This window comes from Bos grunniens, chromosome 6 (assembly GCF_055505025.1).
Source record: "Bos grunniens cultivar Pamir isolate PY7600 chromosome 6, Bosgru_T2T1.0, whole genome shotgun sequence".
In the NCBI taxonomy this organism is placed as follows: Eukaryota; Metazoa; Chordata; class Mammalia; order Artiodactyla; family Bovidae; genus Bos; species Bos grunniens.
In genome coordinates, this window is record NC_141170.1 from 97,064,904 (window position 1) to 97,091,301 (window position 26,398).

Sequence of the window (26,398 nt, forward strand, 5' to 3'; positions counted from 1 at the left end):
TCTCATGTAGAAAATGAGAAAGTAGCTGATTCACAAAACTTCATTCTTTCAATCATTTATTAATTCACCATCCATCCATCCATCCAGAAAGCATTATGCTAGGCACCAAGGAAACCAAGGTGAGTACAGCACATCTCTTGATCAGTAGTCTACAACAGATCTGAGAATTTACCTGTGATAAAATGCCCCACATTTCTTAGGGGTATTACCAAGCATCATTTTAATTTAACCTAATTTTAAAGTACCTTATTCTTTCCTCCTCTATTTTTTGTATACTGTAACAGTACTTGAACTTACTTGAAAATGAGGTTTAATTATAAACTGAAGAAGTGTCGATGGTTATTAGATGATACATTATTGTTGACATAGTGAAATTTCAATCATTCACACATAATCTAGTTAAAACTATTTAAATTTACTTTAAGAACTACTCAAGCAAGGCAAAATAGGAGAATATGATTAACACTTAGCAATGGGCATTAGTTTTAAGAGCAGGGAAAAGACAGCATGTTCGAGGAGATTTACTTTTATCAGATTAGAAGTGGAAAACATTGAAATGCATTTTGTCAAGAAGAGACTCAGAAGACCTTCACACTGCTGGGTTTCAAGGAAGATTTTCAGATGGACGTTTTTAAGGTCTTGGCGGCCATCCTATATCTGGGCAATGTACAGATTGCAGCAGTGGGCAACGAGAGATCGGTGATCAGCATAAGATATGTGACCTAAGTTAAGAATCTTGTCAACCGAAAACCTGCACTAAAAGCTCGTTGAAAGAACATGAACAAAGAAAACCACACATTAGAGTACAAAGACCAATCTATTCCCATATAAGAGGTTCCATTGGAAAGGCAGAAGAGCGTTTTAGCCTTAAGTACAAATCTAACAACTGGGCTTCCTGGGTGGTGCTAGTGGTAAAGACTCTGCCTCTTTCCACCTTGCTAGATTCTCCTCAAGTAAATTTATCTTCTTCATCCAAAACCGCTGTATTTTCTCACAGGCTTCATAATTCTTGTCAATAATGTCCTAATTTTCTCAGTGATTGAGTCTTTAAATAGAATTTGTCAATTTCCTCTCCCTCAGTCTTCTGATCAAACTGATGATTATTTTAAAAGTTTTTTTTTTTCACATAGTTCTTCAGTTGCTAAGTTGTGTCCTACTCTTTGACACCCCATGGACTGCAGCACGCCAGGCTTCCCCGTCCTTCGTTATTTCCCGGAGTTTGCTCAGATTCATGTCCACTGAGTTGGTGATGCTCTCCAACCATGTCATCCTCTGCCACCTCCTTCCCCTTTTGCTTTCAGTCTTTCCCAGCAGCAGCGTCTTCCAGTGAGTGGGCTCTTCACATCAGGTGGCCGAAGTATTGGAGATTCAGCTTCAGTGTCAGTCCTTCCAATGAATATTCAGGGTTTTCCAGACTGATCCCTTCTATTTTGCCATGAGCTTCTCTAGCTTCAACATTTCTGCTTATCTGTCTTTAAAATAAAACATTTTCCATCTATTCCAAAATATTATTATGAGGTAAAATAAAAAAATGTGTATAGATTGTATTCTATAAAAATAGAATTGGCAAAAAAAAGAAAAAAAAATGGAAAAAATTTTCCTCACAGATTCTGAGCTAGTTTTGGACTCCATGATTGCTCTCTTGCTTTTTCATCTAGGGCACATATATTTATTATGTGGATTTTACATGTATTCATATATACACATTTATAAAAGTAATGGATACAGAACTACTATATGTAAACAACATGATATTGCACTATAAATTGATGCTCTACATATTAATATTTCCTGTGATTTTACTTCCTGTTTCTGTCCCACTAGTGTGCCTATGAAACACCTACCTAAACATAGATCAAAGCATGTATTTTTTTCTTTCCTCAAACTAGATAGGGCTAGAGGTAGGATAAGAAGGATGTGGAGGGGTGGCTGAGACTGGAGAGAAAAAGTGTAGGAACTGAAGTCCAACAAAGTAGAAGAACAAATTTTATTTTTGAGTGGGGGGTGCTTCATGCTAAACTGACCTTAAGCATTGATCTTCCCATCCCAATCTCTGCACAGTATCCTTGCAAACAACAGTATAATGAGTGACTGGTTACTTCAGTCAGTTCAGTTTGGTCTCTCAGTCATGTCCGACTCTGCAACCCCATGAACCACAGCATGCCAGGCCTCCCTGTCCATCACCAACTCCCAGAGTCCACCCAAACCCATATCCATTGAGTCGGTAATGCCATCCAAAAATCTCATCCTCTGTCATTCCCTTCTCCTCCTGCCCTCAATCTTTCCCAGCATCAGGATCTTTTCAAGAGTCAGCTGTTCGCACCAGGTGACCAAAGTATGGGGTTTCAGCTTCAGCATCAGTCCTTCCAGTGAACACCCAGGACGATCTCTTTTAGGATGGACTGGTTGGATCTCCTTGCAGTCCAAGGGACTCTCAAGAGTCTTATCCATCACCACACTTTAAAAGCATCCATTCTTTGGCATTCAGCTTTCTTTATAGTCCAACTCTCACATCCATACATGACCACTGGAAAAACCATAGCCTTGACTAGACGAACCTTTGTTGGCAAAGTAATGTCTCTGCTTTTCAGTATGCTATCTAGATTGGTCATAACTTTCCTTCCAAGGAGCAAGCATCTTTTAATTTCATCTTTTAATCACCATCTGCAGTGATTTTGGAGCCCAAAAAAATAAAGTCAGCCAGTTTCCACTGTTTCCCCGTCTATTTCCCATGAAGTGATGGGACCGGATGTCATGATCTTCATTTTCTGAATGTTGAGCTTTAAGCCAACTTTTTCACTCTCCTCTTTCACTTTCATCAAGAGGCTCTTTAGTTCTTCTTCACTTTCTGCCATAAGAGTGGTGTCATCTGCATATCTGAGGTTATTGATATTTCTCCCGGCAATCTTGATTCCAGCTTGTGCTTCTTCCAGTCCAGCGTTTCTCATGATGTACTCTGCATAGAAGTCAAATAAGCAGGGTGACAATATACAGCCTTGATGTATTCCTTTTCCTATTTGGAACCAGTCTGTTGTTCCATGTCCAGTTCTAACTGTTGCTTCCTGACCTGCATACAGGTCTCTTAAACTTATGTTGGGTCAAAGGTGTGAAGGAAAATTTTGCCTCCAAGTTAAATCAACTATACAGAATCCATTAGAAAATTTTCTGTAAGCTTTGCTCACTAATATTTATGACCTGAAATACATCCTCTTTTATAGGATTTTATAAAGTTTAAATAAAATCACTTGTGCACAATGCCTGGTCCACATTATATGTTAAATAAATATTTGATGATCTCAATCATGGATATGTATAGCTGAAAGAGAACTTGGAAGTGATCTGCTTCAATCTTCTCATTTTACAAATATGACAATGAGCCCAGAGAAAAGTGATGATTCAAACAAAGTAAGTCTGAAATAAAATATCATGCCCGGAACTCAACTGTCCAGAGTCCCAGTTCTTCCACAGTAGTATCTCTTATATCTCTTTTGTTTTGTATCATATTTATCACTCTCTTTCCTAATATGTCTCTCTCTCTCTCAAGCACACACAAGACATTGTGCTCATTTGGCTTTACAAATTTGAATTTTCTCCAGATATGAGAAACAATTACACTTATATCTGTCTATTGATATTTGGCAGTGGCGATGTAATTATTGTGGAATATTTTTAGTTGCAGCAAAACCATTAATATCATTATGTGTTAGGGTGTTATATTAATTGAGGAGAATTTGTTAAGGGAGGTTGTGTATGTTTTTATTCAGCATATGTTAGAGGAGCTTTAAAGTGTTTAAAAAACTCATTTGAACTAAAAATAAAAAAAGTACTCAGTTGAGCTGATTTATAATTTTTAACAATCAAAACCAGGTTTTAGTGTATATTTTTGCAGGTAAAATAGATGCCTCCTCACTTTGGTAATTGCATGCAGTTCTAGTGTACAGATAAACTGTTTTTTAGATGTAATTTTTAAGTTGATTGCTGGTACTAGAAATAAGTGTTAAGTTGACTAGTGGTACTGGAAGATAATTTTTTCTTAAAAACAACATTATGTATTTTGGTCAGTTTAATCTACAAGAGCCTTTAAACTCAGAATGTATCAATAAATAATACAATAATTTATTCAATTGTACTCCTGGTAATTAAACAACTAGAAAGATAAGAAAATAATTACTTTATCTTATTATCACCACCACCCAGCAAAGTACAGAAATGATCATTAAAATATAGAAATTATGATCACATTCTCTAGAATTAGACTTTCTGGGTTTATATCCTGACTCTGTCATTCAACAGATTAGGCAGTTACTTAACCCAGCTAATGACTGTTTCTTCATCTGTCAACTGAAAATAACAATGCCTCCCTTATGTGGTTGTCAGAATTCAATTGGCTAAACTATTTAAAGCACCTAAATCAAGTGTCTGGCACATAACACGCACAGTAAATGCTTGTTGCTTATATAGAGCTATCACAAGCATTGTTCTTTATATTAATGATAATAATTAGGTTTATTTTTGTCTCATAAATAGATGAAGATACATGCAGATTGGAATTGCATGTTTATGACATTAAGTACCAGACACATTAATACATACATTATCTTGATTAGCCCTCATCAAAAAACTTTCAAGAAAAGGGAAAATAAGTTCATATAATGTGAATGAGAAAATGGACAGGAGATTGGCTCAAGGTAGCTGCCAACTCTTTGCAGTTCAGTGTAATGGAAAGAATGTATTCCACAGGACTGAAAGGGCTTATTTATGCTATTACAGGCTGTATGAATTTGGGTCCCATTCACCTTCCCAGACCTTCAGTTTCCTGATTTGTTAAAAATGGAAGAAAATAATTTTCACTATGCCTACCTCCTATTGATCTGTTGGATTGTATAAAAAGCAAGAGAGTTCCAAAAAAATATCTACTTCTGCTTTATTGACTATGCCAAAGCCTTTGTGTGGATCATAACAAACTGTGGAAAATTCTTCAAGATATGGGAATACCAGACCACCTTCCCTGCCTCCTGAGAAATCTGTATGCAGGTCAAGAAGCAATGGTTAGAACTGGACGTGGAACAACAGACTGGTTCCAAATCTGGAAAGGAGTATGTCAGGGCTGTATATTGTCACCCTGTTTATTTAACTTATATGTACAGTACATCATGTGAAATGCCGGGCTGGATGAAGCACAAACTGGAATCAAGATTGCCAGGAGAAATATCAATAACCTCATGCAGATGACACCACCCTTTTGGCAAAAAGTGAAGAGGAACTAAAAAGCCTCTTGATAAAAGTGAAAGAGGAGAGTGAAAAAGCTGGCTTAAAACTCAACATTCAAAAGATGAAGATCATGGCATTTGGTCCCATCACTTCATGGAAAATAGATATGGAAACAGTGACAGACTTTATTTTCTTGGGCTCCAAAATTACTGCAGATGGTGACTGCAGCCATGAAATTAAAAGATGCTTGCTCCTTGGAAGAAAAGCTATGACTAATCTAGACAGCATATTAGAAAGCAGAGACATTCGCTGACATAGGTCCGTCTAGTCAAAGCTATGGTTTTTCCAGTAGTCATGTATGGATGTGAGAGTTGGACCATAAAGAAAGCTGAGCACCAAAGAATTGATGCTTTTGAAGTGTGGTGCTGGAGAAGACTCTTGGGAGTCCCTTGGACTGCAAGGAGATCCAACCAGTCCATTCTAAAGGAAATCAGTCCTGAATATTCACTGGAAGGACTGATGCTAAAGCTGAAGCTCCAATACTTTGGCCACCTCATGTGAAGAACTGACTCATTGGGAAAGACCCTTGATGCTGGGAAAGACTGAAGAAGGCAGGAAGAGAAGAGAGTGACAGAGGATGAGATGGTTGGATGGCATCACTGACTTAATGGACATGAATTTGAGCAAGCTCCAGGAGTTGGTGATGGACAGGGAAGCCTGGTGTGCTGCAGTCCATGACGTCACAAAGAGTCGGACATGATTGAGTGACTGAAGTTATTTACTTACTTACTTAGACATACCTCTTGGGACTACTGTGATGTTAGTACAGTCTATGTATGAGAATGCACTTCATATAATATAAGTAATACTTGGATTTAAAATATCATTCTGAAACCTATTCCTTTGAGATAGCTCTCTGAAAGAACTCTAAAAACTTTGTTTAGGATTCAAGTCCAAGTTCTGCCACTTGTTAATTTTGTGAATTTGGGGCTCAATTTCATTTTTCTGTAAAACAAGAAAAAATCACATAGATAATGTGAGAATTCAATAATATTCATGTGAAAGTTATTTACAAACTGTGACTCATGTTAAAATGTAGGTCAATATTATGTTTAAATAGATAAATGACCCGTTTTATACCTCTTTACTTTTCTACCACATGATGCTTTCTGATCTTCATAATAAAGTGCTTTATATATTCAAAGTAAAGTGCCTATTTAATAAAGTGCATATATATACAAAGTGCCTTAAGTAACAGGTACAATTTACTGAGAACAGTTCTATGTGCCAAGAAATTTTTGAAGTGCCACTGGTATTATTTTCAAAGTATGCATATTGTTAGGCAGGACAAATGTAAATGTTGAGTGGGGGTGGTTAATCCTCATTTTTCTGACAGCTTCATGTTAGTTTAACTTTTAGACGTATTAGGTTCTATATAGCTTAGACATGGAATTTATTTCCACTGGCTGTTCTTCATAGAATTTAATCTACAGGACTCAAAACTGAATACAGTTCCTGAAGACCTTAAGAAAAAAGAGAAATGGAAGCAATGCTTCTTAGTCGTTGCAAAGATCTTTTCAGTGTTCTGACTAAAATTTCTTAAACTTTTTTTTATTCTTATTCACATGTATGGGGAGCTCAATCAGTAACTGCAGTTTTTTTATTAATAGTACATTGACTCAGAGTTGTTTATGGAGTTATTTTTTCCCAGCAGTCATGATGAATTTGCTCTCTTGTAACCAATACTGTCTTGTTTCTCAAGTCCAATCTGTAATATCAAAGATGTAATCTCCCATCCAGGGTAAAATTCATATCTTTCACCTAAACAGTCATACTGATATAAGAAAAGAGCATAATTACTAGAAATAACTGTATTCCAAACTATACTAGACAATATTCAAATTTTAAATAAAAAAATTAAGAGAAGAGCTATTTATATTTTGAAATTTTAAATTTTGGGGCAAAATGAGGGTTACTTTCACAATACTAATGGTCATATCGGTAAGTGACTGTGAAAGAAACCTAAGGACAGGTGATTTATTATGAGAAGCCCATGTCATAGATGTAATTTTATACTATTTCAGCCAAGATCACAACCTGAGAAATAGAAATATGGATTAGAACTTTTATATATCTTAATTTTTGAAATATGCTAGAAGAGTCAATCTCTCAGTTTGAATTGATATTTATACTTTGAGAAGGAAATGGCAACCCACTCCAATGTTCTTGCCTGGAGAATCCCAGGGATAGGGGGAGCCTGGTGGGCTGCCGTCTATGGGGTTGCACAGAGTCGGACATGACTGAAGCAACTTAGCAGCAGTAGCAGCAGTAAAAATGAAATATGTATGCCATATTCTCATCTGCTATAGAGGGGCAAATGCAAAAATATTCCCTCTTTCTTTTTTTCCCTCTGGGATTCAACTCAAAAATAAAAAGAAACACTCAGATTAAATTTTTATCTCTTTCTAGAAAAATATTATGTCAATATTAAGGAAAAGGAGCTATAATCTATAATTACTGAACTTATTTTAAGTTGTGTAGAATTGAACAGGGGAAAAGTATTTTAAAAATGCTTAAACTAGTAGCAAAGAAATAAAAGACAAGAAAGTAAGCAGGAAGTACAAAGACAAGTGATTCTGAAATACAGCACGTAGAATATTGGGCTCCCCTGGTGGCTCAGTGGTAAAGAATTCTCCTGCCAATGCAGGAGATGTAGGAGCCATGGGTTTGATCCCTGGGTCAGGAAGATCCTTTAGAGAAGAAAATGGCAGCCCACTCCAGTATTCTTGCCTGGGAAATCCCAGGGACAGAGGAGCCTGGTGGGCTACAGTCCCTGGGGTCGAAAAGAGTCAGACAGGACTTAGCAACTGAACAACAGCCAACTATGTAGACTATCACATCAGTTATTTAATGTGATTATGCCTAAAACATGTTAGAGAATATGCCCCCTGCCAAGAGTATCTTGCAGCATGATCAAGATGTTAGAAAGTGAGAATCAAAATAAAGGAGAAGGAGAAACTGTTCACTTAAGATGATCATGTTACTGAAGTCCTGCTAGTTCTACGATTCTTTTTTTTTTTAAATGTGGTAAAGACATAGTTTGCTTGTTTGTGCACTTCATTTTTAAATTTTATCGAAGTACAGTTGATTTACAAGTTTTGTTAATTTCTACAACAAAGTGATTCAGTTATACATATATACATTCTTTTCCATTAGGTTTTATCACAGGCTATTGAATATAGTTCTCTGTGCTATACAGTAGGATCTTGTTGTTTATCCATTCTAAATGGAATAGTTTGCATCTACTAACCCCAAACTTCCAGGCAATCCTCTCTCCCTCCCCCACTTTCCCTTGGGAACCACAATCTGTTCTCTATGTCTGTGAGTCCATTTCTGTTTTGTGTGTGGTTGCCTGCATTCTAAGTCACTTCAGTCATGTCTGACTCCATGCAACCCTGTGGACTGTAGCCCAGCAGGCTCCTCTGTCCATAAGATTCTCCGGGAAGAAATACTGGAGTGGGTTGCCGTGCCCTCCTTAGATAAGTTCATTCGTGTCATATTTTAGATTCTACCTATAAATGATGTCATATGGTATTTGTCTTTCTCTCTCTGACTTACTTCACTTAGTATGATCATTTCTAGGTCCATCCATATTGCTGCAAATGGCATTATTACTTTCTCTTTATGACTTAGTAGTATTCCATTATATATATGTCCCACATCCTCTTTATCCATTTGTCTGTAAATGGAAAATTAAGTGGTCTCTTGTCTTGGCTATTGTAAATAGTGTTGCAGGGAACAATAGGATGCATGTTTCTTTTTGAATTATAGTTTTCTCTGATATATATGCCCAGCAGTAGAATCGTGTACTTCATTTTTAAGGTTTTTTCCCAAAGAGAAATAAAATGAAATTATATATATTATAGGCTGAAATAACTAAATTGATGTGAAAAAATATTTGCTTTCAAATACTCAACCTAATGATAAAATGCTAACCAAACATAAAATCTTATCTGTTTGTCAACAGAGAAAAACCTATTAATGTTAAAATAAAATCTATTTTCTATATTAGATTTTTAAAACCTGATTGATTGTTGTTAAGTGAGTATAGGTAAGTAATAGTTCCACATAAATAAATGAATCATAAATGGAATAATAATAATTGACATCATCACTTGGAGAGAGAAAGATGGAATAGAGATTCTAAGATTCCTTTTAACTATGCAAATTTATTATAAAAAAACTCACTCACTGAGTCACATAATAGTAGTCAGAAAAGGAAACAATGAAAAAATAATCCTGCTAAATAAAATATCACTATGATAATTTTTATAGGTTTTCTTGCTTAATGTCAATTGTTCAGAAATAAGTTTTATCATGTGACCCAGTAAGTTGTACAACAGTATTAATGTAACTTCATCTGTTAATCAGATGGCTGTGTAGAAACCAGATAAAGGATAGGGGTGGAATGTGGGGAGATGTGGGGAAGAGAAGAAGAATGGGATACATAAATGGATATTACAGAATTATAGCACATACTAAGAGAGATGCCTTTCCTGGGATAAATAAAACTTCTGAAAGATTATATAGTACATCAGAGACATTTTATTTAATAAAAGACTAAGATAACTAGAGCTGCAGAAATACAACCAACTGTGACTTCTACAGTGAAATTTCAGAAGTTTCTGGTGGTATAATTAAGACTATTCTGCAAAAGGTAATAGTCTTTCTGTAGGGAAGTGACTACTCTTATCATAAACTACTATTGTACATGACTAGTGGGTTATATAGACGGACAAGGCAATGGCACCCCACTCCAGTACTCTTGCCTGGAAAATCCCATGGATGGAGGAGCCTGGTGGGCTGCAGTTCATGGGGTCGCTAAGAGTCAGACACGACTGAGCTACTTCACTTTCACTTTTCACTTGCATGCATTGGAGATGGAAATGGTAACCCACTCCAGTGTTCTTGCCTGGAGAATCCCAAGGACAGCAGAGCCTGGTGGGCTGCCGTCTATGGGGTCACACACGAGTTGGACACAACTGAAGCAACTTAGCAGAAGCAGCAGCAGTGGGTTATAGAAGATATAAAGAAAGCAAAATTTAAAAAAAAAGAAAAGGAGAAAAATAAAAGTAGGAGTAAAGCATCAAGTTATATATTAAAATGCCGTAACTAGATTTTTTTTCCCTTCTCTGATGCACCACAATTTACGCAAAATGCTGGGAAAGTTATACAGAACAGTACCTTTCTTTTAGCCTTTAGCTGCTCATGATACTTGTCACAGGTGTCCCCCGGGATCTCTCCTCCCCAGAGGGTGATTCCAACGATGGTATATGTGATACCCATGACAAGCAATGGGAAACAGTACACCAGTATAATAACAATAATATGGTAACTGCAAGAAATAAGAAAAATACATGCTGAAGAGCATATTGGAGTAAAATAAAGAGACTTTGAATTCATTCCATTTTAAGTCATAATTGAAAATGCCAATGCTTAGCCCACATTTTCTCTTCTAAGTCCTCATTTCACAATTTCACCAAAACACCTAGCTATTGTCACCTGTGCTGTGTGCTGTGCTCAGTCGCTTCAGCCGTGTCCAACTCTTTGCAGCCCCGTGCATTGTAGCCCACCAGGCTTCTCTGTCCATGGGATTCTCCAGGCGAGAATACTGGAGTGGGTTGCCATGCCCTCCTCAGGGATTGAACTCATGGCTTCTGCGTCTCCCACATTGCAGGTGGATTCTTTACCACTGAGCCACCAAGGGAAGGCCTAGCTATTGTCATCTACAATCATCCATATACTACCAGTTTAACTTTGTCAATTTTTACTTCACATATGAAAACTATAGCATTCTTACAGAGCTCGTTTAAACTGCACATTTCCCCTTGCCTAGAGGCTTCAAGATGAGTACTTTTCCTTTGCTTGGTAATCACTAGGCTAACCTGATTAAACAGATAATCAGAGGAAAAGAGATGGCACAGAGTAAACTGATCAACTGATACATTTTCTTCTGTGTAAATCTATTACATACATCTTGCAACATCAGTCATATTTGAAATAAATCATTTTTCATCCAAAGGGAAAAAATGTAACTAGATGTTCTGAGTCATATTAGAGTTTTTTCAAAGTCTTGGCACATTTTGATTGCATCATTAAATTTGGTAAATAACATATGGAGGTATTGCTGCTGCTGCTGCTAAGTTGCTTCAGTCGTGTCCGACTCTGTGCGACCCCATAGACAGCAGCCCACTAGGCTCCTCTGTCCCTGGGATTCTCCAGGCAAGAATACTGGAGTGGGTTGCCATTTCCTTCTCCATATGGAGGTATTAGTCACGTCAAAGTCATTATACTATAAATTATCAAACTAAATTTTGGGATTTCATAGCTTTCAATAAAAATTATAAAAATATTACTATGGTGGACTAAGATGGTGGCCAATAATATAATAGCCAAATTAGAATTTGTATAAACTTTTGAGTGACTTCCACTGTCTTAGGAAGGCTTTAAAGTAATTAAAGATTTTGGTATACTAATCTCAATATCTGTGTTTATTTGGTAAAGCTGTCTTCCTGATAGCTTATTAAGTGTTAAAGTCAGTGGCGAATTGATTCAGTCAACAAATAATTTAATTTTATTATTATGAATAATTTTGTTTTGCTATCATACAAACAAGATATATTAGTATTACATAATGGAAAGAATGCAGTCCTCAGTTTAATAACTGCTGCCTGCTTTTCCTTTAATAAACACTCCTCAATCTTTTCCTTTAAAAATCTGGACTCTGAGTAGAGCAGAGTTTGATAAAATATCTGCTTTAAAAGATGATCATTGTATTTGCATTATGTGTTAGTTTGTAAAGGAAAAAAATAGATCACTAAATAAGAATTTTATTTGAAATAAAATTTAAATGGTCAGAATAAAAAACAAAATGGAAACAATTATTTTGCTAATTTGCTTTTTTAAAGGTGTGTCCAAAATATGAAATACCAAATTCTAACATGTAGCATTCCTATCTCCTTTCCGACCTAAGTGTTTAAGTTTTTAATGCTAAAACAAAGGAACACAACCAGGAACATACCAAGACTCCCTTTCCTTTCAGCCGGGCTTCTTACAAGAGCAATCCACACCTTTGGGTTTCAGTTCCACCCTTCTCACTCATTCCTTAATCCAGAACAATGCTTTCATCTCCAGTTATCTTATCATCTTCTCCGGAAACTCTCCAGAGCTACCCCATATAAAGGTCATCACATTTTTCCAGTTAGAAATCATTGTAACTTATACAAACTAATTGATCATATCATACTGTACTATATATAGATAGTATAGTATTTTTATGTGTCTTTTTTCCCAAGTAATGTTTGAGCCCTTGAGGGAACTGTCTATGTCTTATCTACTTAACTGTTGTTCCCAACCTATAGTTCCTTAAGTGTTCAATGCATTTAGTTGAAGATTATAATAGATAATTAACTTACGTGAAATGTTGTTTGGGGCCTTCTGGCCATTGCACGTAGCAAAGAGTACGGCCCGGCATGACTTTGGTTTTGGAATAAAGACACTGAGGGAGTGCAAGTAGAAATGCTAGAATCCAAATGCCTCCAATGACAATCTTGGTTGCGGTGGCAGACAGTCTGGGCTTCAAGGGGTCAATAATGGCCATATACCTGTATAAAAACAAACAAAACCATTTTGTTGGGTCTCTTGTTAGTGGAATTTAAAGTGAGTTTCAGAGGAGTTTCAAGGGCCATGGTTATCTCTTTTCTAGTAAACAAATTGATAAAAATTTCACTTGCTTAGAGTAATTATGGCATAGTCTTATCAATCAGACAGATCAAGGTTCAAATCCTATCCTGTCACTTATTTAACTTTTGAGCTTCAACTTTATTATTTTTAAAATAGAAATAAGAACACCCCCTCCTAGTGGTGAAGTCAAGATCAATAGAAATAATACAAGTGAAAGGTATCGATTATTTGGTGTTGTGCCTAGCACATTATCAGAACTCTGCCGAATGGAATGGGAAATGTATGCATTAATCACTTAAATATATGAGTTCTGTACTCCAAGACTCCCATTTTTCTTGTGTATGTTTAACTTTATAAAAAGAAAATTCTAAAGAACTAATATGGATAATGTCTACATGATTGACAAAGATGAGGAATCCCTAGAAAAGATATTGTCAACATATCCATTGAAAAGCATCCAGAGACATCATTCAGGATTTAGAGGAGGATGAATAAATCAAGTTTGACTAAGGTTATGCTGTTACCTCCAAAACTGAGTTCATACTACATCATATAAATCTTCATAGTGTCTATGTAACTATATATAACATAATTGTCATAGGAAAATATATTTAAGGCTCTAAGAAACATGCTGCTGCTGCTGCTAAGTCGCTTCAGTCGTATCCGACTCTGTGCGACCCCATAGACGGCAGCCCACCAGGCTTCCCCGTCCCTGGGATTCTCCAGGCAAGAACACTGGAGTGGGTTGCCATTTCCTTCTCCAATGCATGAAAGTGAAAAGTGAAAGTGAAGTCGCTCAGTCATGTCTGACTCTTAGCAACCCCATGGACTGCAGCCCACCAGGCTCCTCCATCCATGGGATTTTCCAGGCAAGAGTACTGGAGTGAGGTGCCATTGCCTTCTCTGAAACATAAGCACGTATTATTTTTACAGTGCAACTTTTTGGGAAATTAGAAACTCTTTGAATATGGTAACAAAAGTCAAGCTTTATTCACTTGGTAAAATAGTAACACTATGTCTGGGAGAATCAAATTCTAGTTTTAAATTGGATAATATGGCTCATTGCCAACTTATGGCCAATAGTCAGGGTAGAAAATAATGTATGCTAAATCAATTGTATCTTGGCATTTCTCTCAATAAAGCATATTATTTAATCATACTACTTTTACTATTGACCATTTTGTGTTTCTCAAAGGTAACAGTTTTATCAAAGAATGAATATTACTTAAACCAAAAAAATTTACTCTTATGAATAAGTATTTCAAAATAAGAGTAGTTCGTTAATTTGCTTATTGCTCTTTGCTTTTGCAACTATTAGGTAGAACTAGATCTTCAGTGATATATTGGTACTTATATACTATTCATAATATTAGCTTTAGTTGTAATTTACTTAGAGGAAATACTCTTAATTTATTATATATGACAGCTAATGTGTCCGATTCTTTACGATCCTATGGACTGTAGCCCGCCAGGCTCCTCTCTCCATGGGATTCTCCAGGCAGGAATACTGGAGTGGGTTGCCATTTCCTTATCCAATGACAGCTAATAGGCAAAAGTGAATGTTAGATATGACAAAAGTAACCGTAAACAGTACCTTGGTTTAAGCAAATACACTGCCTAAAAAAAGAAAATAAAACGCATATGTTTGAATCTGAAAACCGTTTAAAATTCACCTCTCATGCTTATGTTGGTAAAAATTAATTCTAGCAATGTGTACTGATTGCTAAGCATAACCAGGCAACTTATTACACACACACACACACTGTATATATATATGTGTGTATACATATATATATATTTAACATCCAGAAAAGTTCAATAAATCAAATAATACTATCTCTATTTTACGGAAAAGAAAACTTGAGGCTTAAAGTTTAAGTACATTGTTTAAAAATGTCCTAGATGGTAAGAATTGGAATTCTAAGCCAGCTCTGCCAATGCTTGAAGTCTATATAGGTACAGATTATGGCTTTGAATTTAACTATTCACATAAGGAAGAGAAAGAGAAATATGTAAGGTAGATGTCTTCCAAAGAATCAGAAGTCACATTTTGTTTATAAATTAAAACATTTATGTGTAACATTAAAGACAAAAGTCAAATATATAAAGGCAATAATTTTGGTTGGTTATTTCTGTTCTGCCTGCCGTGGACTGTAGCTCACCACGCCATTTCTCTTATTATATTGAAGTGTTGCTTTATGGTATTTACAGAGTCAGACACAGAACTTATCAGTAAATGTTGTACTGAACTGAATATTCCTCAATCCTATTGTAATCTTTGCTTTTTTTTTGCTTGTACTGGAAATTTATGAATCCAGTTCGAATGTTTAGACAGTTGCTATGTTGAAACTAAAATGAGAAGTTGAGTGACATGAGTAGGTTTAAAGTCCTGTACAGCCACTTCAGCATGGATAATTCAAAATAAACTGCAAAGTTCTCACTGATCTTTTTTTTTTAATCTATTAGTTTAGTGTTAGAGAAATTATTTCCTATAGGTAGAATACTGTTTCACTTAAACTGTATGAAAGCAAGCAATCAATTTATGTTCTCACCAACACTTAAGTGAAAGTAGAAATTTTGAAACTTCAAGCTGACATTTTTGTCATTTTTGGTTTGATCTATTATTCATTCATTCAACCAAATATTTATTGGATGCCTGCTGTAACATTCCAGACACTGTAGTAATACAACAGTGAGAAAAAATGATCTTTGCAGAACTCACAGTCGAGTGAAGTAGGCAGATACTAATCAAATAATCTCAAGAATAAGTTTAAAATCACAAATATAATAAGTGTTACAAAGGCAATGTTTATGGCTGTTTTAGTGCATTTACTGTAAAAAGCATTTAGATGATCAATCAGTTCTCCCTGAGAAAAGAGTTCTGGGTTGAAATCTGAAAAGGTGACTAGGCAAGGTAGCAGAAGGGTGAGAGTTGTAAAAAAGATTTCTGGGAGAACAAACAACACGTGGAAAATTCCTGTGCAAATGGTGGGTTTTTCAGTTCTGTTCAGTTCAATTGCTCAGTCATGTCCTACTCTTTGTGACCCCACGGACCGCAGCACGCAAGGCCTCCCTGTCCATCACCAACTCCCGGAGTTTACCCAAACTCATGTCCATTGAGTCGGTGATGCCATCCAACCGTCTCATCCTCTGTCATCCCTTTCTGCCACCTTCAATCTTTCCCAGCATCAGGGTCTTTTCCAGTGAGTCAGCTCTTTGCATCAGGTGGCCAAAGTATTGGAGTTTCAGCTTCAGCATCAGTCCTTCCAATGAACACTCAGGACTGATCTCCTTTAGGATGGACTGGTTGGATCTCCTTGCTGTCCAAGGGACTCTCACGAGTCTTTTCCAACACCACAGTTCAGAAGCATCAGTTCGTCAGTGCTCAGCTTTCTTTCTTTTCTTTTTCAACTCTCACATCCATACATGACTACTGGAAAAACCATAGCCTTGACTAGACGGACATTTGTTGGCAAGGTAATGTCTCTGCTTTGTAATATGCTGTCTAGGTTGGTCATAACTTTCCTTCCAAGGAGTAAGCATCTTTTAATTTCATGGCTGCAGTCACCATCTGGAGTGATTTTATGGGTTGAATTATGTCCCCCTAATAAAAGATACATTCAAGTCCTAATACCCAGCATCATAGGAGGTGACCTTGTGAGGAGATAGGTTTATATAGGTAATCAAATTAAAATAAGGTCATCAGGATGGGCCCTAATTCAATATAAGGTATAAAGGAGAATTCTGGAAACAGAAAAACAGAAAGAATGCCAGATGAAGATGGAGGATTGAGTGATGTGTCTACAAGCCAAGGAATGCCAAAGACACCAGCAATCCACCAGAAGCTAGGAAGGTCAGGCAGAATTTCCTCATAGGCCTCAGAGGAGCATGACCCTTGCCAACCCCTTGATTTCAGACTTCTAGCTTCCAGAAATGTGAGAAATAAATCTCTGGTAAGTCACCCAGTTTGCTCTGGTTTGTTACAATTTGATAGGTAAGGGTGGGAGAACCATGTGCACTTGAGGAACTGCAGGCTAAAGTAATTGAAATGCTGAAAGTGAAGGGGGAAAGTGATTTGAGATGAAGTTGTACTATAGGTCATGGAATTTTGTCCTCTCGAAAGTAATTGAAGTGATTCAATCAGGAAGGGAGAGTAATCAGATTTTAGCCTGGAGAATGGATTGAAAGAGGGAAAGAATGGAAGCAGGGAAGTAAGTTACCTCGTTACTGTTTTTGTTTGGGAGAGAGATGATTGCTGCTTGGGGCAGAGTATTACCACTGGAGACTGAATTACATTAATGCCTGAGGAAGATAAAGAAATGTTGAAATATTGTAGAAAGGGAGAGCCAGTTGGCCAAAAAAATAGGTGGAACTGCCTATTCAGCAGTACCTAATAGGTACTGCTGAAGAAATTGGTGATTAGGAATTCACTGTGGCATCGATATTTCCTATTCTGCAACTCTCTCTAGAAATAATAATTCATTCAACAGTGACATGAAGAAAATGGAGCCTTAGGGTCTGCAAATAAAGACACTTTGGACCTTAAGGAGAAATGATCAAATCCAGGATATAATTTTACTCAAATGATTGTCAGTACTTTATTATTCCTTTAATAAATATATATCTTTGATATGATCACATTTGACTTTTCTAGGTGTTTGTTTGAGCTCACTACCATTCTTCCCTCACCAAACAGATTCTCAGTATATTAGACCCCCTTAGTATGACTTGTTTTCCAAAAAATAGCTATGATTGGATTCTTCACTCTTCTGCTTAGCATATCACCTAAGGAAGTTTTAAAGTCACTTTTTTTAAAAGATTTTTTTTTTTGATGTGGATGACTTTTAAAGTATTTTTTGAAGTTGTTACAATATTGCTTCTGTTTTATGCTTTGTTTTTTTTTTTTTTTGGCTGCAAGGCATGTAACTTAGCTCCCTGACCAGGGATTGAACCCGCACCCCCTGTGTTGGAAGGTAAGGTCTTAATCATTGGACCACTAGGGAAGTCCCTATATCCATCAGAAGCTCACATTTAATGCCATCTTTTATTAGTTTTCTTTTTCACTGCAATACTAGATCACTTTCCTTTATCATTTACTTCTTTTTCTGATATGATTCAAGGGGTCTTTTTCATCAGAAAGATGTCTTTTGCAAAACAGAATTATTTGACATAACTGCTTACTTTCAGTAAGTAAGCCTTTCCATTTTGTAATTGTTCTTGGTATATGGTATAATTCTTCCTTTTGTTAACCTTTTTATAAGCTCTGTTTCTGGATCTTTATATGCTTATACACACTTAAACTTTTGGGTATAAAGACAGTACAGCCTTCAAATGTTTGCTTGCTTATATTAAGTATTATTTACCTGAAATAATACAGATTTTACTATTTTCTACTTTGCTTCTGGCCAGAGTAGACACTGTTTTGGTATGTAAATTCAGGACCCTCTAATCTGAAGTGAAGAGATGAAGCCTTAGGAAGAAGTACTTGGTAAGAAATATGTGTACAGCTGGAGACTTAGCCAATTTGTAGCAAAACTGAAAGGCAAGAGTGGTACATATATCTCAGAAGTTATGTTCTTCCTGCCATGCCCTCCAGGGGTCTACATTAGGTAAAGCCAAGAAGAGGCCAAAGAACAAGGGATGCTATTGATATAGTCAGTCTATAGTAGTCAGCCTGGTAGGCAGGGTCAGAAAAAAGAGTGGAATAGACAGTGAGTAGATCTGAATTGAAAAATGGAAATTATCCAGCTCAGATAGTAATTTCAGGTTTTTTCACATGCTGGTTTCCTTGCTGAAGTGATTTTCTCTTGCTCATACATTATTCTAAAGTTCTACGGCTGGAAAACTTCTATCCATCCTTTAATTTCCACTCTGATTACAGAACGACACTGCAGACTCTTTTCCTCTCTCTATCCAGAGCTTATTTTTATGTCTACAGTGCTGCAACAGAATTATGCTCATACTTTGATTTTAGCTCATCAGAGATGTGATTTATTCTTCAGTGTTCTCTAGCACCTAACAAATTATCCATAGTAGTCAGCTTGATTGTTGAATAGTGACTGCAAATAGTTGTTGAATATTTGGACAGATAGATAAGTGAATAATTGTTTATAAATGAAAACTTCAGAGTGTACACAATTTTAAAAAGGAAGAAAGAAGAAAACAAGGGAGGAGAACACAAACTAAAAATGATTTGGGAATATCAACAAATGGTTGAGACTGAGCTAAAGTTAATCTGTTGTGACAATCTGGATGTACTGGACACCTCATTCCAGCAGCTAACACTGGTGAGTCCAAGGTTTTCTATTATAAAATGAAAGGGGACTACCACAGGTGTCAGGCTGAATTTGCCACAGGAAATGACAGGAAGGAGGCTGCAGAGAACAGCCTAGTGGCTTATAAAGCTGCTAGTGATATTGCAATGACAGAACTTCCACCAAAACATCCCATTTGCTTAGGTCTTGCTCTCAATTTTTCTGTATTCTACTATGATAGTCTTAATTCCCCTGACTGTGCCTGCAGGTTGGCAAAAGCAGCTTTTGATGATGTAATTGCAGAACTGGACATGCTGAGTGAAGAAAGCTATAAGGACTCTACATTTATCATGCAGTTATTACGTGATAATCTGACACTATGTACTTCAGAATAAGGAAGCGCTGCAGGATGTGGAAGATGAAAATCTGTGAGACATAAAAGTCAACAAGAGAAACCATCTCTGACCACCCTAGACCTTCCCATCCTACCCCTCTTGGAATTCCCCCATTGTCACTGAGAACCACCAAATCTGACTTTTACATTTGGTCTTAGAATTTAGGTTCCTGCCCTGTTGGTTTTCTTTCTTTCTTTTTTTTTTTTTTAACAGTTTTCAAAAGTGCCGGGAGCCAGCATGGGAGTCCCCACCCATGACAAGGTCATGTGGGAGAGCTCTGATGGGCAAGGCGAGTCAGAGTTCGAGGCCCCCGCCCCCCTGGACCTGCCTGAGTGTCTACCCCAAAACCAGAATCTGTCTGTTTTATTATTTCATGACCTTCACCAACTCCTCTGACATTTACGGGGGCTATCCCCGACCACCTTTCTCTGTAAGAAAATCAACTTAGAGCTCTAGTTAATAAGTCTCCAGGGTATAATGGGTGTGTTCCAATTCAAATCCCTTAGAAAACTTTCTAACCTGCCTGAACAGGTTTCCGGACTCTTACAGCTACGCATGTGATTGTTCGCAGCCTCCCAACCATGAGAAGCACAGGAAGTTCAAGATATCCTAACAATGCAGAGCCTCTCGGGGAGTTAGAAACGGTTATAATAGAACTAATAGAGGATTTCTTTGTTGAACCAATGCCTGCTGCCAAGTTTCCATATCTCCTACCCACTCACTGTACCCCTGGGAGTGTATTGATTAATATAGTTAGTATATAGAAATATAAGTAGTAACTTTAATGTTAATAACCTTAGACCTTTGAGCTAATAAATTCTTTCCTTGATTATCCCCCACTGCACCTTTTGACCTATAGGAATGCAACTCTATCTAGTGTGCTCAGGGAGTGGCGCTAAACTCTATGAAAAATCACCTGAGGAGAAAATAAGTTTTTCTAGTTAATTAACCCTTATCAGAAGAAGAATGTTAGCAGGTCTCCTGACCAGAAGATGATGTAAATCACCTAAAGCCTTTGTTTATGATAAGTTTGTAGAAAGAAAGCCTGGTTTCAATAATGGTCAAGGTCTGCTGACCTTGCATGACTCTGCATCCCCTATTATCTTCTATGTATAACTTAGGGTATAAAAGCTCCTTTTGAAGATAAAGTTGTGGACCTTGCTCAACAGGCTTGGTCTCCCTGTGTCGTTTTTGCTTCCTTTTCTCTCCTTTTCTTTTCTGTTCTTCTTTCAGGCCAAAATAATTGGAGCGTGGGGGTCCTCTGAGACCACTTACTTGCCTGGGCTTCTAAGACCCACTGGAGAAGGTGCCTAAGGTGGGGCATCTTCCGCTATTCGAGAGGGCGCCTGCAGCCTCTGTGGTCAGGGCAAACCTGGTGTCACGGGTTTTATTGATTTTCCACGTAAACCAGTTATTATAGGCCTCTGATCTCTCTGCTGTGATATCCCTTTAATCGCCAACGCCGTCCTCCCGAGGGAATCCCTGGATCCAGTTGGGGCTGGACCCCAGTACAAAAGTTCTTAAAAGCAAGAGTGAATTTCTGTGGATTTTACTAGTTCCAGCTTTTAGGTTAAGAACACTAACAGGACTGCATAGAGGCTTTTTCAGCATTACTGTGTTGTCTCCTGCCAGACGTGGCAAGATCACCATTAGAATGGAAATTACATTCATTCGAAAGCCATTAGAATTTTACCTGATGCACGTATCTAAGAGAAAGGTTAATTGCACTATAGAGGTTATGTGGTATCATTTCCCCTTTTTCTAATTGTTTAAGTTGAATTTTATACCAGTGTTTAAAATTAATTGGATGTTAACTTGAGGTGGTAAAAGGTTGTTTGCGGAGTTTGTTGTAATAGTTTTGCTGTGTTTCAAACTCTGCTGAAATGTTGCTGAAAAACATGGTGCTGGTAACAGTTCAACAGTCCATGGCTGCTCATTCTTGCCTACTTTTACTCTCCCTCTGACGCAGGTTAGCATTGAAGGTGGTATGGAAAAGCCTGCATGCATGTTCAATTCTTCGTTTCTTTTCTTTACCTCTCCCCCTGGGCCCTGCCCCTCCCCTCCTTGCTCGTTCAACGTCTGTCTTTTGTTCAATATGTGTAATGTGAAGCTAATTTGTACTGCTGGATATCTGACTGGAGTCACAGGTACAGAATCTGTATCATACTGAAATATAGCATGGATTAACATTAAACAAATAAAACAAACCTAAATTAAAAAGGAATAGCTTTCTTTGTTGCTGTTCAGTCATTAAGTCGCTTAGGTTTCTTAACTTTGCTAAATGGGAATAATAAACATAATGTAGAGTATAATTGTGTGGTAAAAATGACATTAAATAACATAGTGTATACAAGGAGACTTAGATAATATCAGGCACAGTAGACCCTCAAATCACGCTAAAACTATGTTGAATACAATTAAATTAACACTTGAAACTTAAAAAGCAAGATGCTATGGTAAGCTTGAGATAAAACCAAGCAAAGATAACACATCTAATGTGGTTCTTAGCTAGTTGTGAATAGAGTGGAAAGAAAAATAAGTTCATGCCAAAATTCTGACCTAAGGATTAAAACAATTTCTTTTGATATTATCCTAGCTCTTCAACAGAAAATATTTAACCAGGGTAGTGCATTATGGGTTATTTCTCTTTCAAATCTCTCCCTTAGGCAATTTCCTGTATGGAGACTAGTAAGGTCTTTGCACCCTCACGTCAGGGCAACTAAAGCTCAGTGGTTCAGTGATTAAATAGAAAGGTTCAATGTTATATTTGGAGACTCTGTAAGTTCTTTGGGTGCAGTGGGAATTAATTTCCTTCCCTCAATTTTGTTTAATATGCATCTATACCATCTTAAACTCCTTTTTGAAGTGGCCTGTGGCAATTCTCGGAGAAGGCAATGGCACCCCACTCCAGTACTTTTGCCTAGAAAATCCCATGGACGAAGGAGCCTGGTAGGCTGCAATCCATGCGTTTGAGTAGAGCTGGACACGACTGAGTGACTTCACTTTCACTTTTCACTTTCATGCATTGGAGAAGGAAATGGCAACCCACTCCAGTGTTCTTGCCTGGAGAATCCCAGGGACGGGGAAGCCTGATGGGCTGCCATCTATGGGATCGCACAGAGCCGGACACGACTGAAGCGACTTAGCAGCAGCAGCAGTGGCAATTCCACTCTGTTATCTTTAACATTAGAGAGACGGTGTTGTCAATCAAGCATAAGGACTTATACATCTTCAGGTAATTTGAGTTGTGATGATGTAAATGCTTACTTAAAAGAAGTATAGATAACTGTTGCAAAGAGTTGGACTCGACTGAGCCACTGAACTGAACTGAAGAAACTAGAATAATAATAATATACTCTTGGATATCATGCTCATGCTCAGTCGTTTCAGTCATGTCCGACTCCTTGCAACCCTGTGGACTATAGCCCACCAGGCTCTTCTGTCCATAGGATTCTCCAGGCAGGATTACTGGAGTGGCTTCCCACGCCCTCCTCCAGGGGATCTTCCTTACCCAGAGGTCGAACCCAAGTCTCCTGTGTTGACTGCATTGCGGGCAGATTCTTTCCCTCTGAGCCACTGGAGAAGCCCATTCTTGGATATATACTTAGATTATAAATATATTCATAACATCTGGGATAATACTGCATATATTTGGCACCCATAACATATTTATTGGGGGTTCCCTGGTGGCTCAGTGGTCAAGCACTCACCTGCCAATGGAGAATATGTAGATTTGATACCTGTATTGGGAAGATCCCTGGAGCAGGAAATGGAAACCCACTCCAATATTCTTGCCTGGGAAATCCCATGGACAGAATAAGCCTAGTGGGCCACAGTCCATTGGGTCACAAGACTCTAACACAACTTAGCAATTAAACAACATATTTATTATATGACTAAATTAATGAATGAATGGAGGTAATTTTAAAAATTGTTTTTCTATCATTGAAAAATTTGTACTCAAATTAACTTAATAAGGTATTATGAATATATAATTAAAAAGAAAAATCAGCTAAGAAAATAATAGCAAACAGTAGCAACAATAACAGCTACAAAGAAAGAAAGAAAAGGCATCCAGATTCAACAGGAATACTGTGTTTATTACTGACAGGAGTAATACTAGCAGAAGTAATACTGCTTTTCTTAGCAGATGAAATGATCTTCCATATTTCCATTGCCTACTCCAATTGAAAATCCTAACGAATCCACAAAACTCAAAACCCATTAAAATTAATAAATAAATTTAGCATGGTCACAGGATACAGGTTAAATCAACTGTATTTCTATATACTGGTTATGTCTTGCCCACACTAGTAGTAGATATGTGCAAGACATAACTAGTATATAGAAATACAATTACATCTATTACTGTGGGCAAGAATCGCTTAGAAGAAATGGAGTAGCCCTCATAGTCAAAAAAAGAGTCCTAAATGCAGTACTTGGGTGCAATCTCAAAAATGACAGAATGATATGTGTTCATTTCCAAGGCAAGCCATTCAGTATCACAGTAATCTAACTCTGTTCCCCAACCACTAATCCTGAAGAAACTGAAGTTGAACAGTTCTATGATGACCTACAAACTTCCTAGAACTAGCACCAAAGATGTCCTTTCCATCATAGGGGACTGGAATGCAAAAGTAGGAAATCAAGAGATACCTGGAGTAACAGGCAAGTTTGGCCTTGGAGTACAAAATGAAGCGGGGCAAAGACTAATAGAGTTTTGCAAGAGAACACACTGGTCATAGCAAACACCCTCTTCCAACAACACAAGAGACGACTCTACACATGGATATCACCAGATGGTCAACACCGAAATCAGACTGATTACATTCTTTGCAGCCAAAGATGGAGAAGCTCTATACAGTCAGCAAAAACAAGACCAGGAGCTGACTGTGGCTCAGATCATGAACTCCTTATTGCCAAATGCAGACTTAAATTGAAGAAAGTAGTGAAAGCCACAGGCCCATTCAGGTATGACCTAAATCAAATCCCTTACAATTATACAGTGGATGTGAGAAATAGATTCAAAGGATTAGATTTGATAGACCAGGTGCCTGAAGAACTTAGGAGAGAGGTTCATGACATTGTACAGGAGGCAGTGATCAAGACCATCCCAAGAAAAAGAAATACAAAAAGGCAAAATGGTTGTCTGAGGAGCCTTACAAATAGCTGAAAAAAGAAGAGAAGCTAAAAAGAGACAAAGGAGAAAAGGAAAGACATACCCATCTGAATGCAGAGTTCCAAAGAATACCAACGAGAGGTAAGAAAGCCTTTCTCGGTGATCTATGCAAAGAAAGAGAGGAAAACAATAGAATGGGAAAAACTAGAGCTCTCTTCAAGAAAATTAGGGACATCAAGGGAATCTTTCATGGAAAAATGGGCATAATAAAGGACAAAAACGGTATGGACCTAACAGAAGCAGAAGATATTAAGAAGAGGAGGTAAGAATACACAGAAGAACTATACAAAAAAAAAAAAATTCGTAATGACCCAGATAACCACGAGGGTGTGATCACTCACTTAGAGCCAGACATCCTGGAGTCTGAAGTCAAGTGGGCCTTAGGAAGTATCACTATGAGCAAAGCTAGTGGAGGTGATGGAATTCCAGCTGAGCTATTTCAAATCCTAAAAGATGATGCTGTGAAAGTGCTGCACTCAATATGCCAGCAAATTTGGAAAACTCAGCAGTGGCCACAGGACTGGAAAAGGTCAGTTTTCATTCCAATCCCAAAGAAAGGCAATGCCAAAGAATGCTCAAACTACTGCACAATTGCACTCATCTCACACACTAGCAAAGTAATTCTCAAAATTCTCCAAGCCAGGCTTCAATAGTACTTGAACCAAGAACTTTCAGATGTTCAAGCTGGATTTAGAAAAGGCAGCAAAACCAAGGATCAAATTGCCAACATCCGTTGGATCACTGAAAAAGCAAGAGAGTTCCAGAAAAACATCTACTTCTGCTTTATTGACTATGCCAAAGCCTTTGACTATGTGGATCACAACAAACTGGAAAATTCTTCAAGAGATGGGAATACCAAACCACCTTCCTTGCCTCTTGAGAAATCTGTATGCAGGTCAAGAAGCAACAGTTAGAACTGGACATGGAACAACGGACTGGTTCCAAATTGGGAAAGGAGTATGTCAGGGCTGTATATCGTCACCCTGTTTATTCAACTTCTATGCAGAGTACATTATGCAAAATGCTGGGCTGGATGAAGCACAGGCTGGAATCAAGATTGCTGGGAGAAATATCAATAACCTCAGATATGCAGATGACACCACCCTTGTGGCAGAAACTGAAGAGGAACTAAAGAGCCTTTTGATGAAAGTGAAAGAGGAGAGTGAAAAAGCTGGCTTAAAACTCAATATGCAAAAAACGAAGATCATGGCATCTGGTCCCATCTCTTCATGGTATAAGATGGGGAAACAGTAGAAACAGTGACAGACTATCTTCTTGGACTCCAAAAATCACTGCAGATGGTGACTGCAGCCATGAAATTAAAAGACACTTGCTCCTTGGAAGAAAAGTTATGACCAACCTAGACAGCATATTAAAAAGCAGAGACGTTACTTTGCCAACAAAGGTCCATCTAGTCAAAACCATGATTTTTCCAGTAGTCATGAATGAATGTTAGAGTTGGACTATAAAGAAAGCTGAATGCCAAAGAATTGATGCTTTTGAACTGTGGTGTTGGAGAAGACTCTTGAGAGTCCATTGGACTGCAAGGAGATCTATCCAATCCATCCTAAAGGAAATCAGTCCTGAATATTCATTGGAAGGACTGATGCTGAAGC

General features: G+C 37.5%; 1 protein-coding gene and 1 pseudogene across 1 annotated transcript in view; one reads left to right on the forward strand and one right to left on the reverse strand.

Moving 5' to 3' along the window:
- The window catches only part of TACR3 (tachykinin receptor 3), an 86,865-nt gene that overhangs the window by 38,291 nt on the left and 22,176 nt on the right, over window positions 1-26,398 (reverse strand). The window contains exons 2-3 of the mRNA XM_086407800.1: window positions 12,687-12,875; window positions 10,456-10,606 (exon numbers count right to left, since the gene is read on the reverse strand). Of these exons, the coding sequence (XP_086263926.1) occupies window positions 10,456-10,606; window positions 12,687-12,875 (340 nt within the window). The remainder of the gene's footprint in view (window positions 1-10,455; window positions 10,607-12,686; window positions 12,876-26,398) is intronic.
- On the forward strand, window positions 16,722-19,704 carry LOC147371061 (14-3-3 protein epsilon pseudogene; annotated as a pseudogene).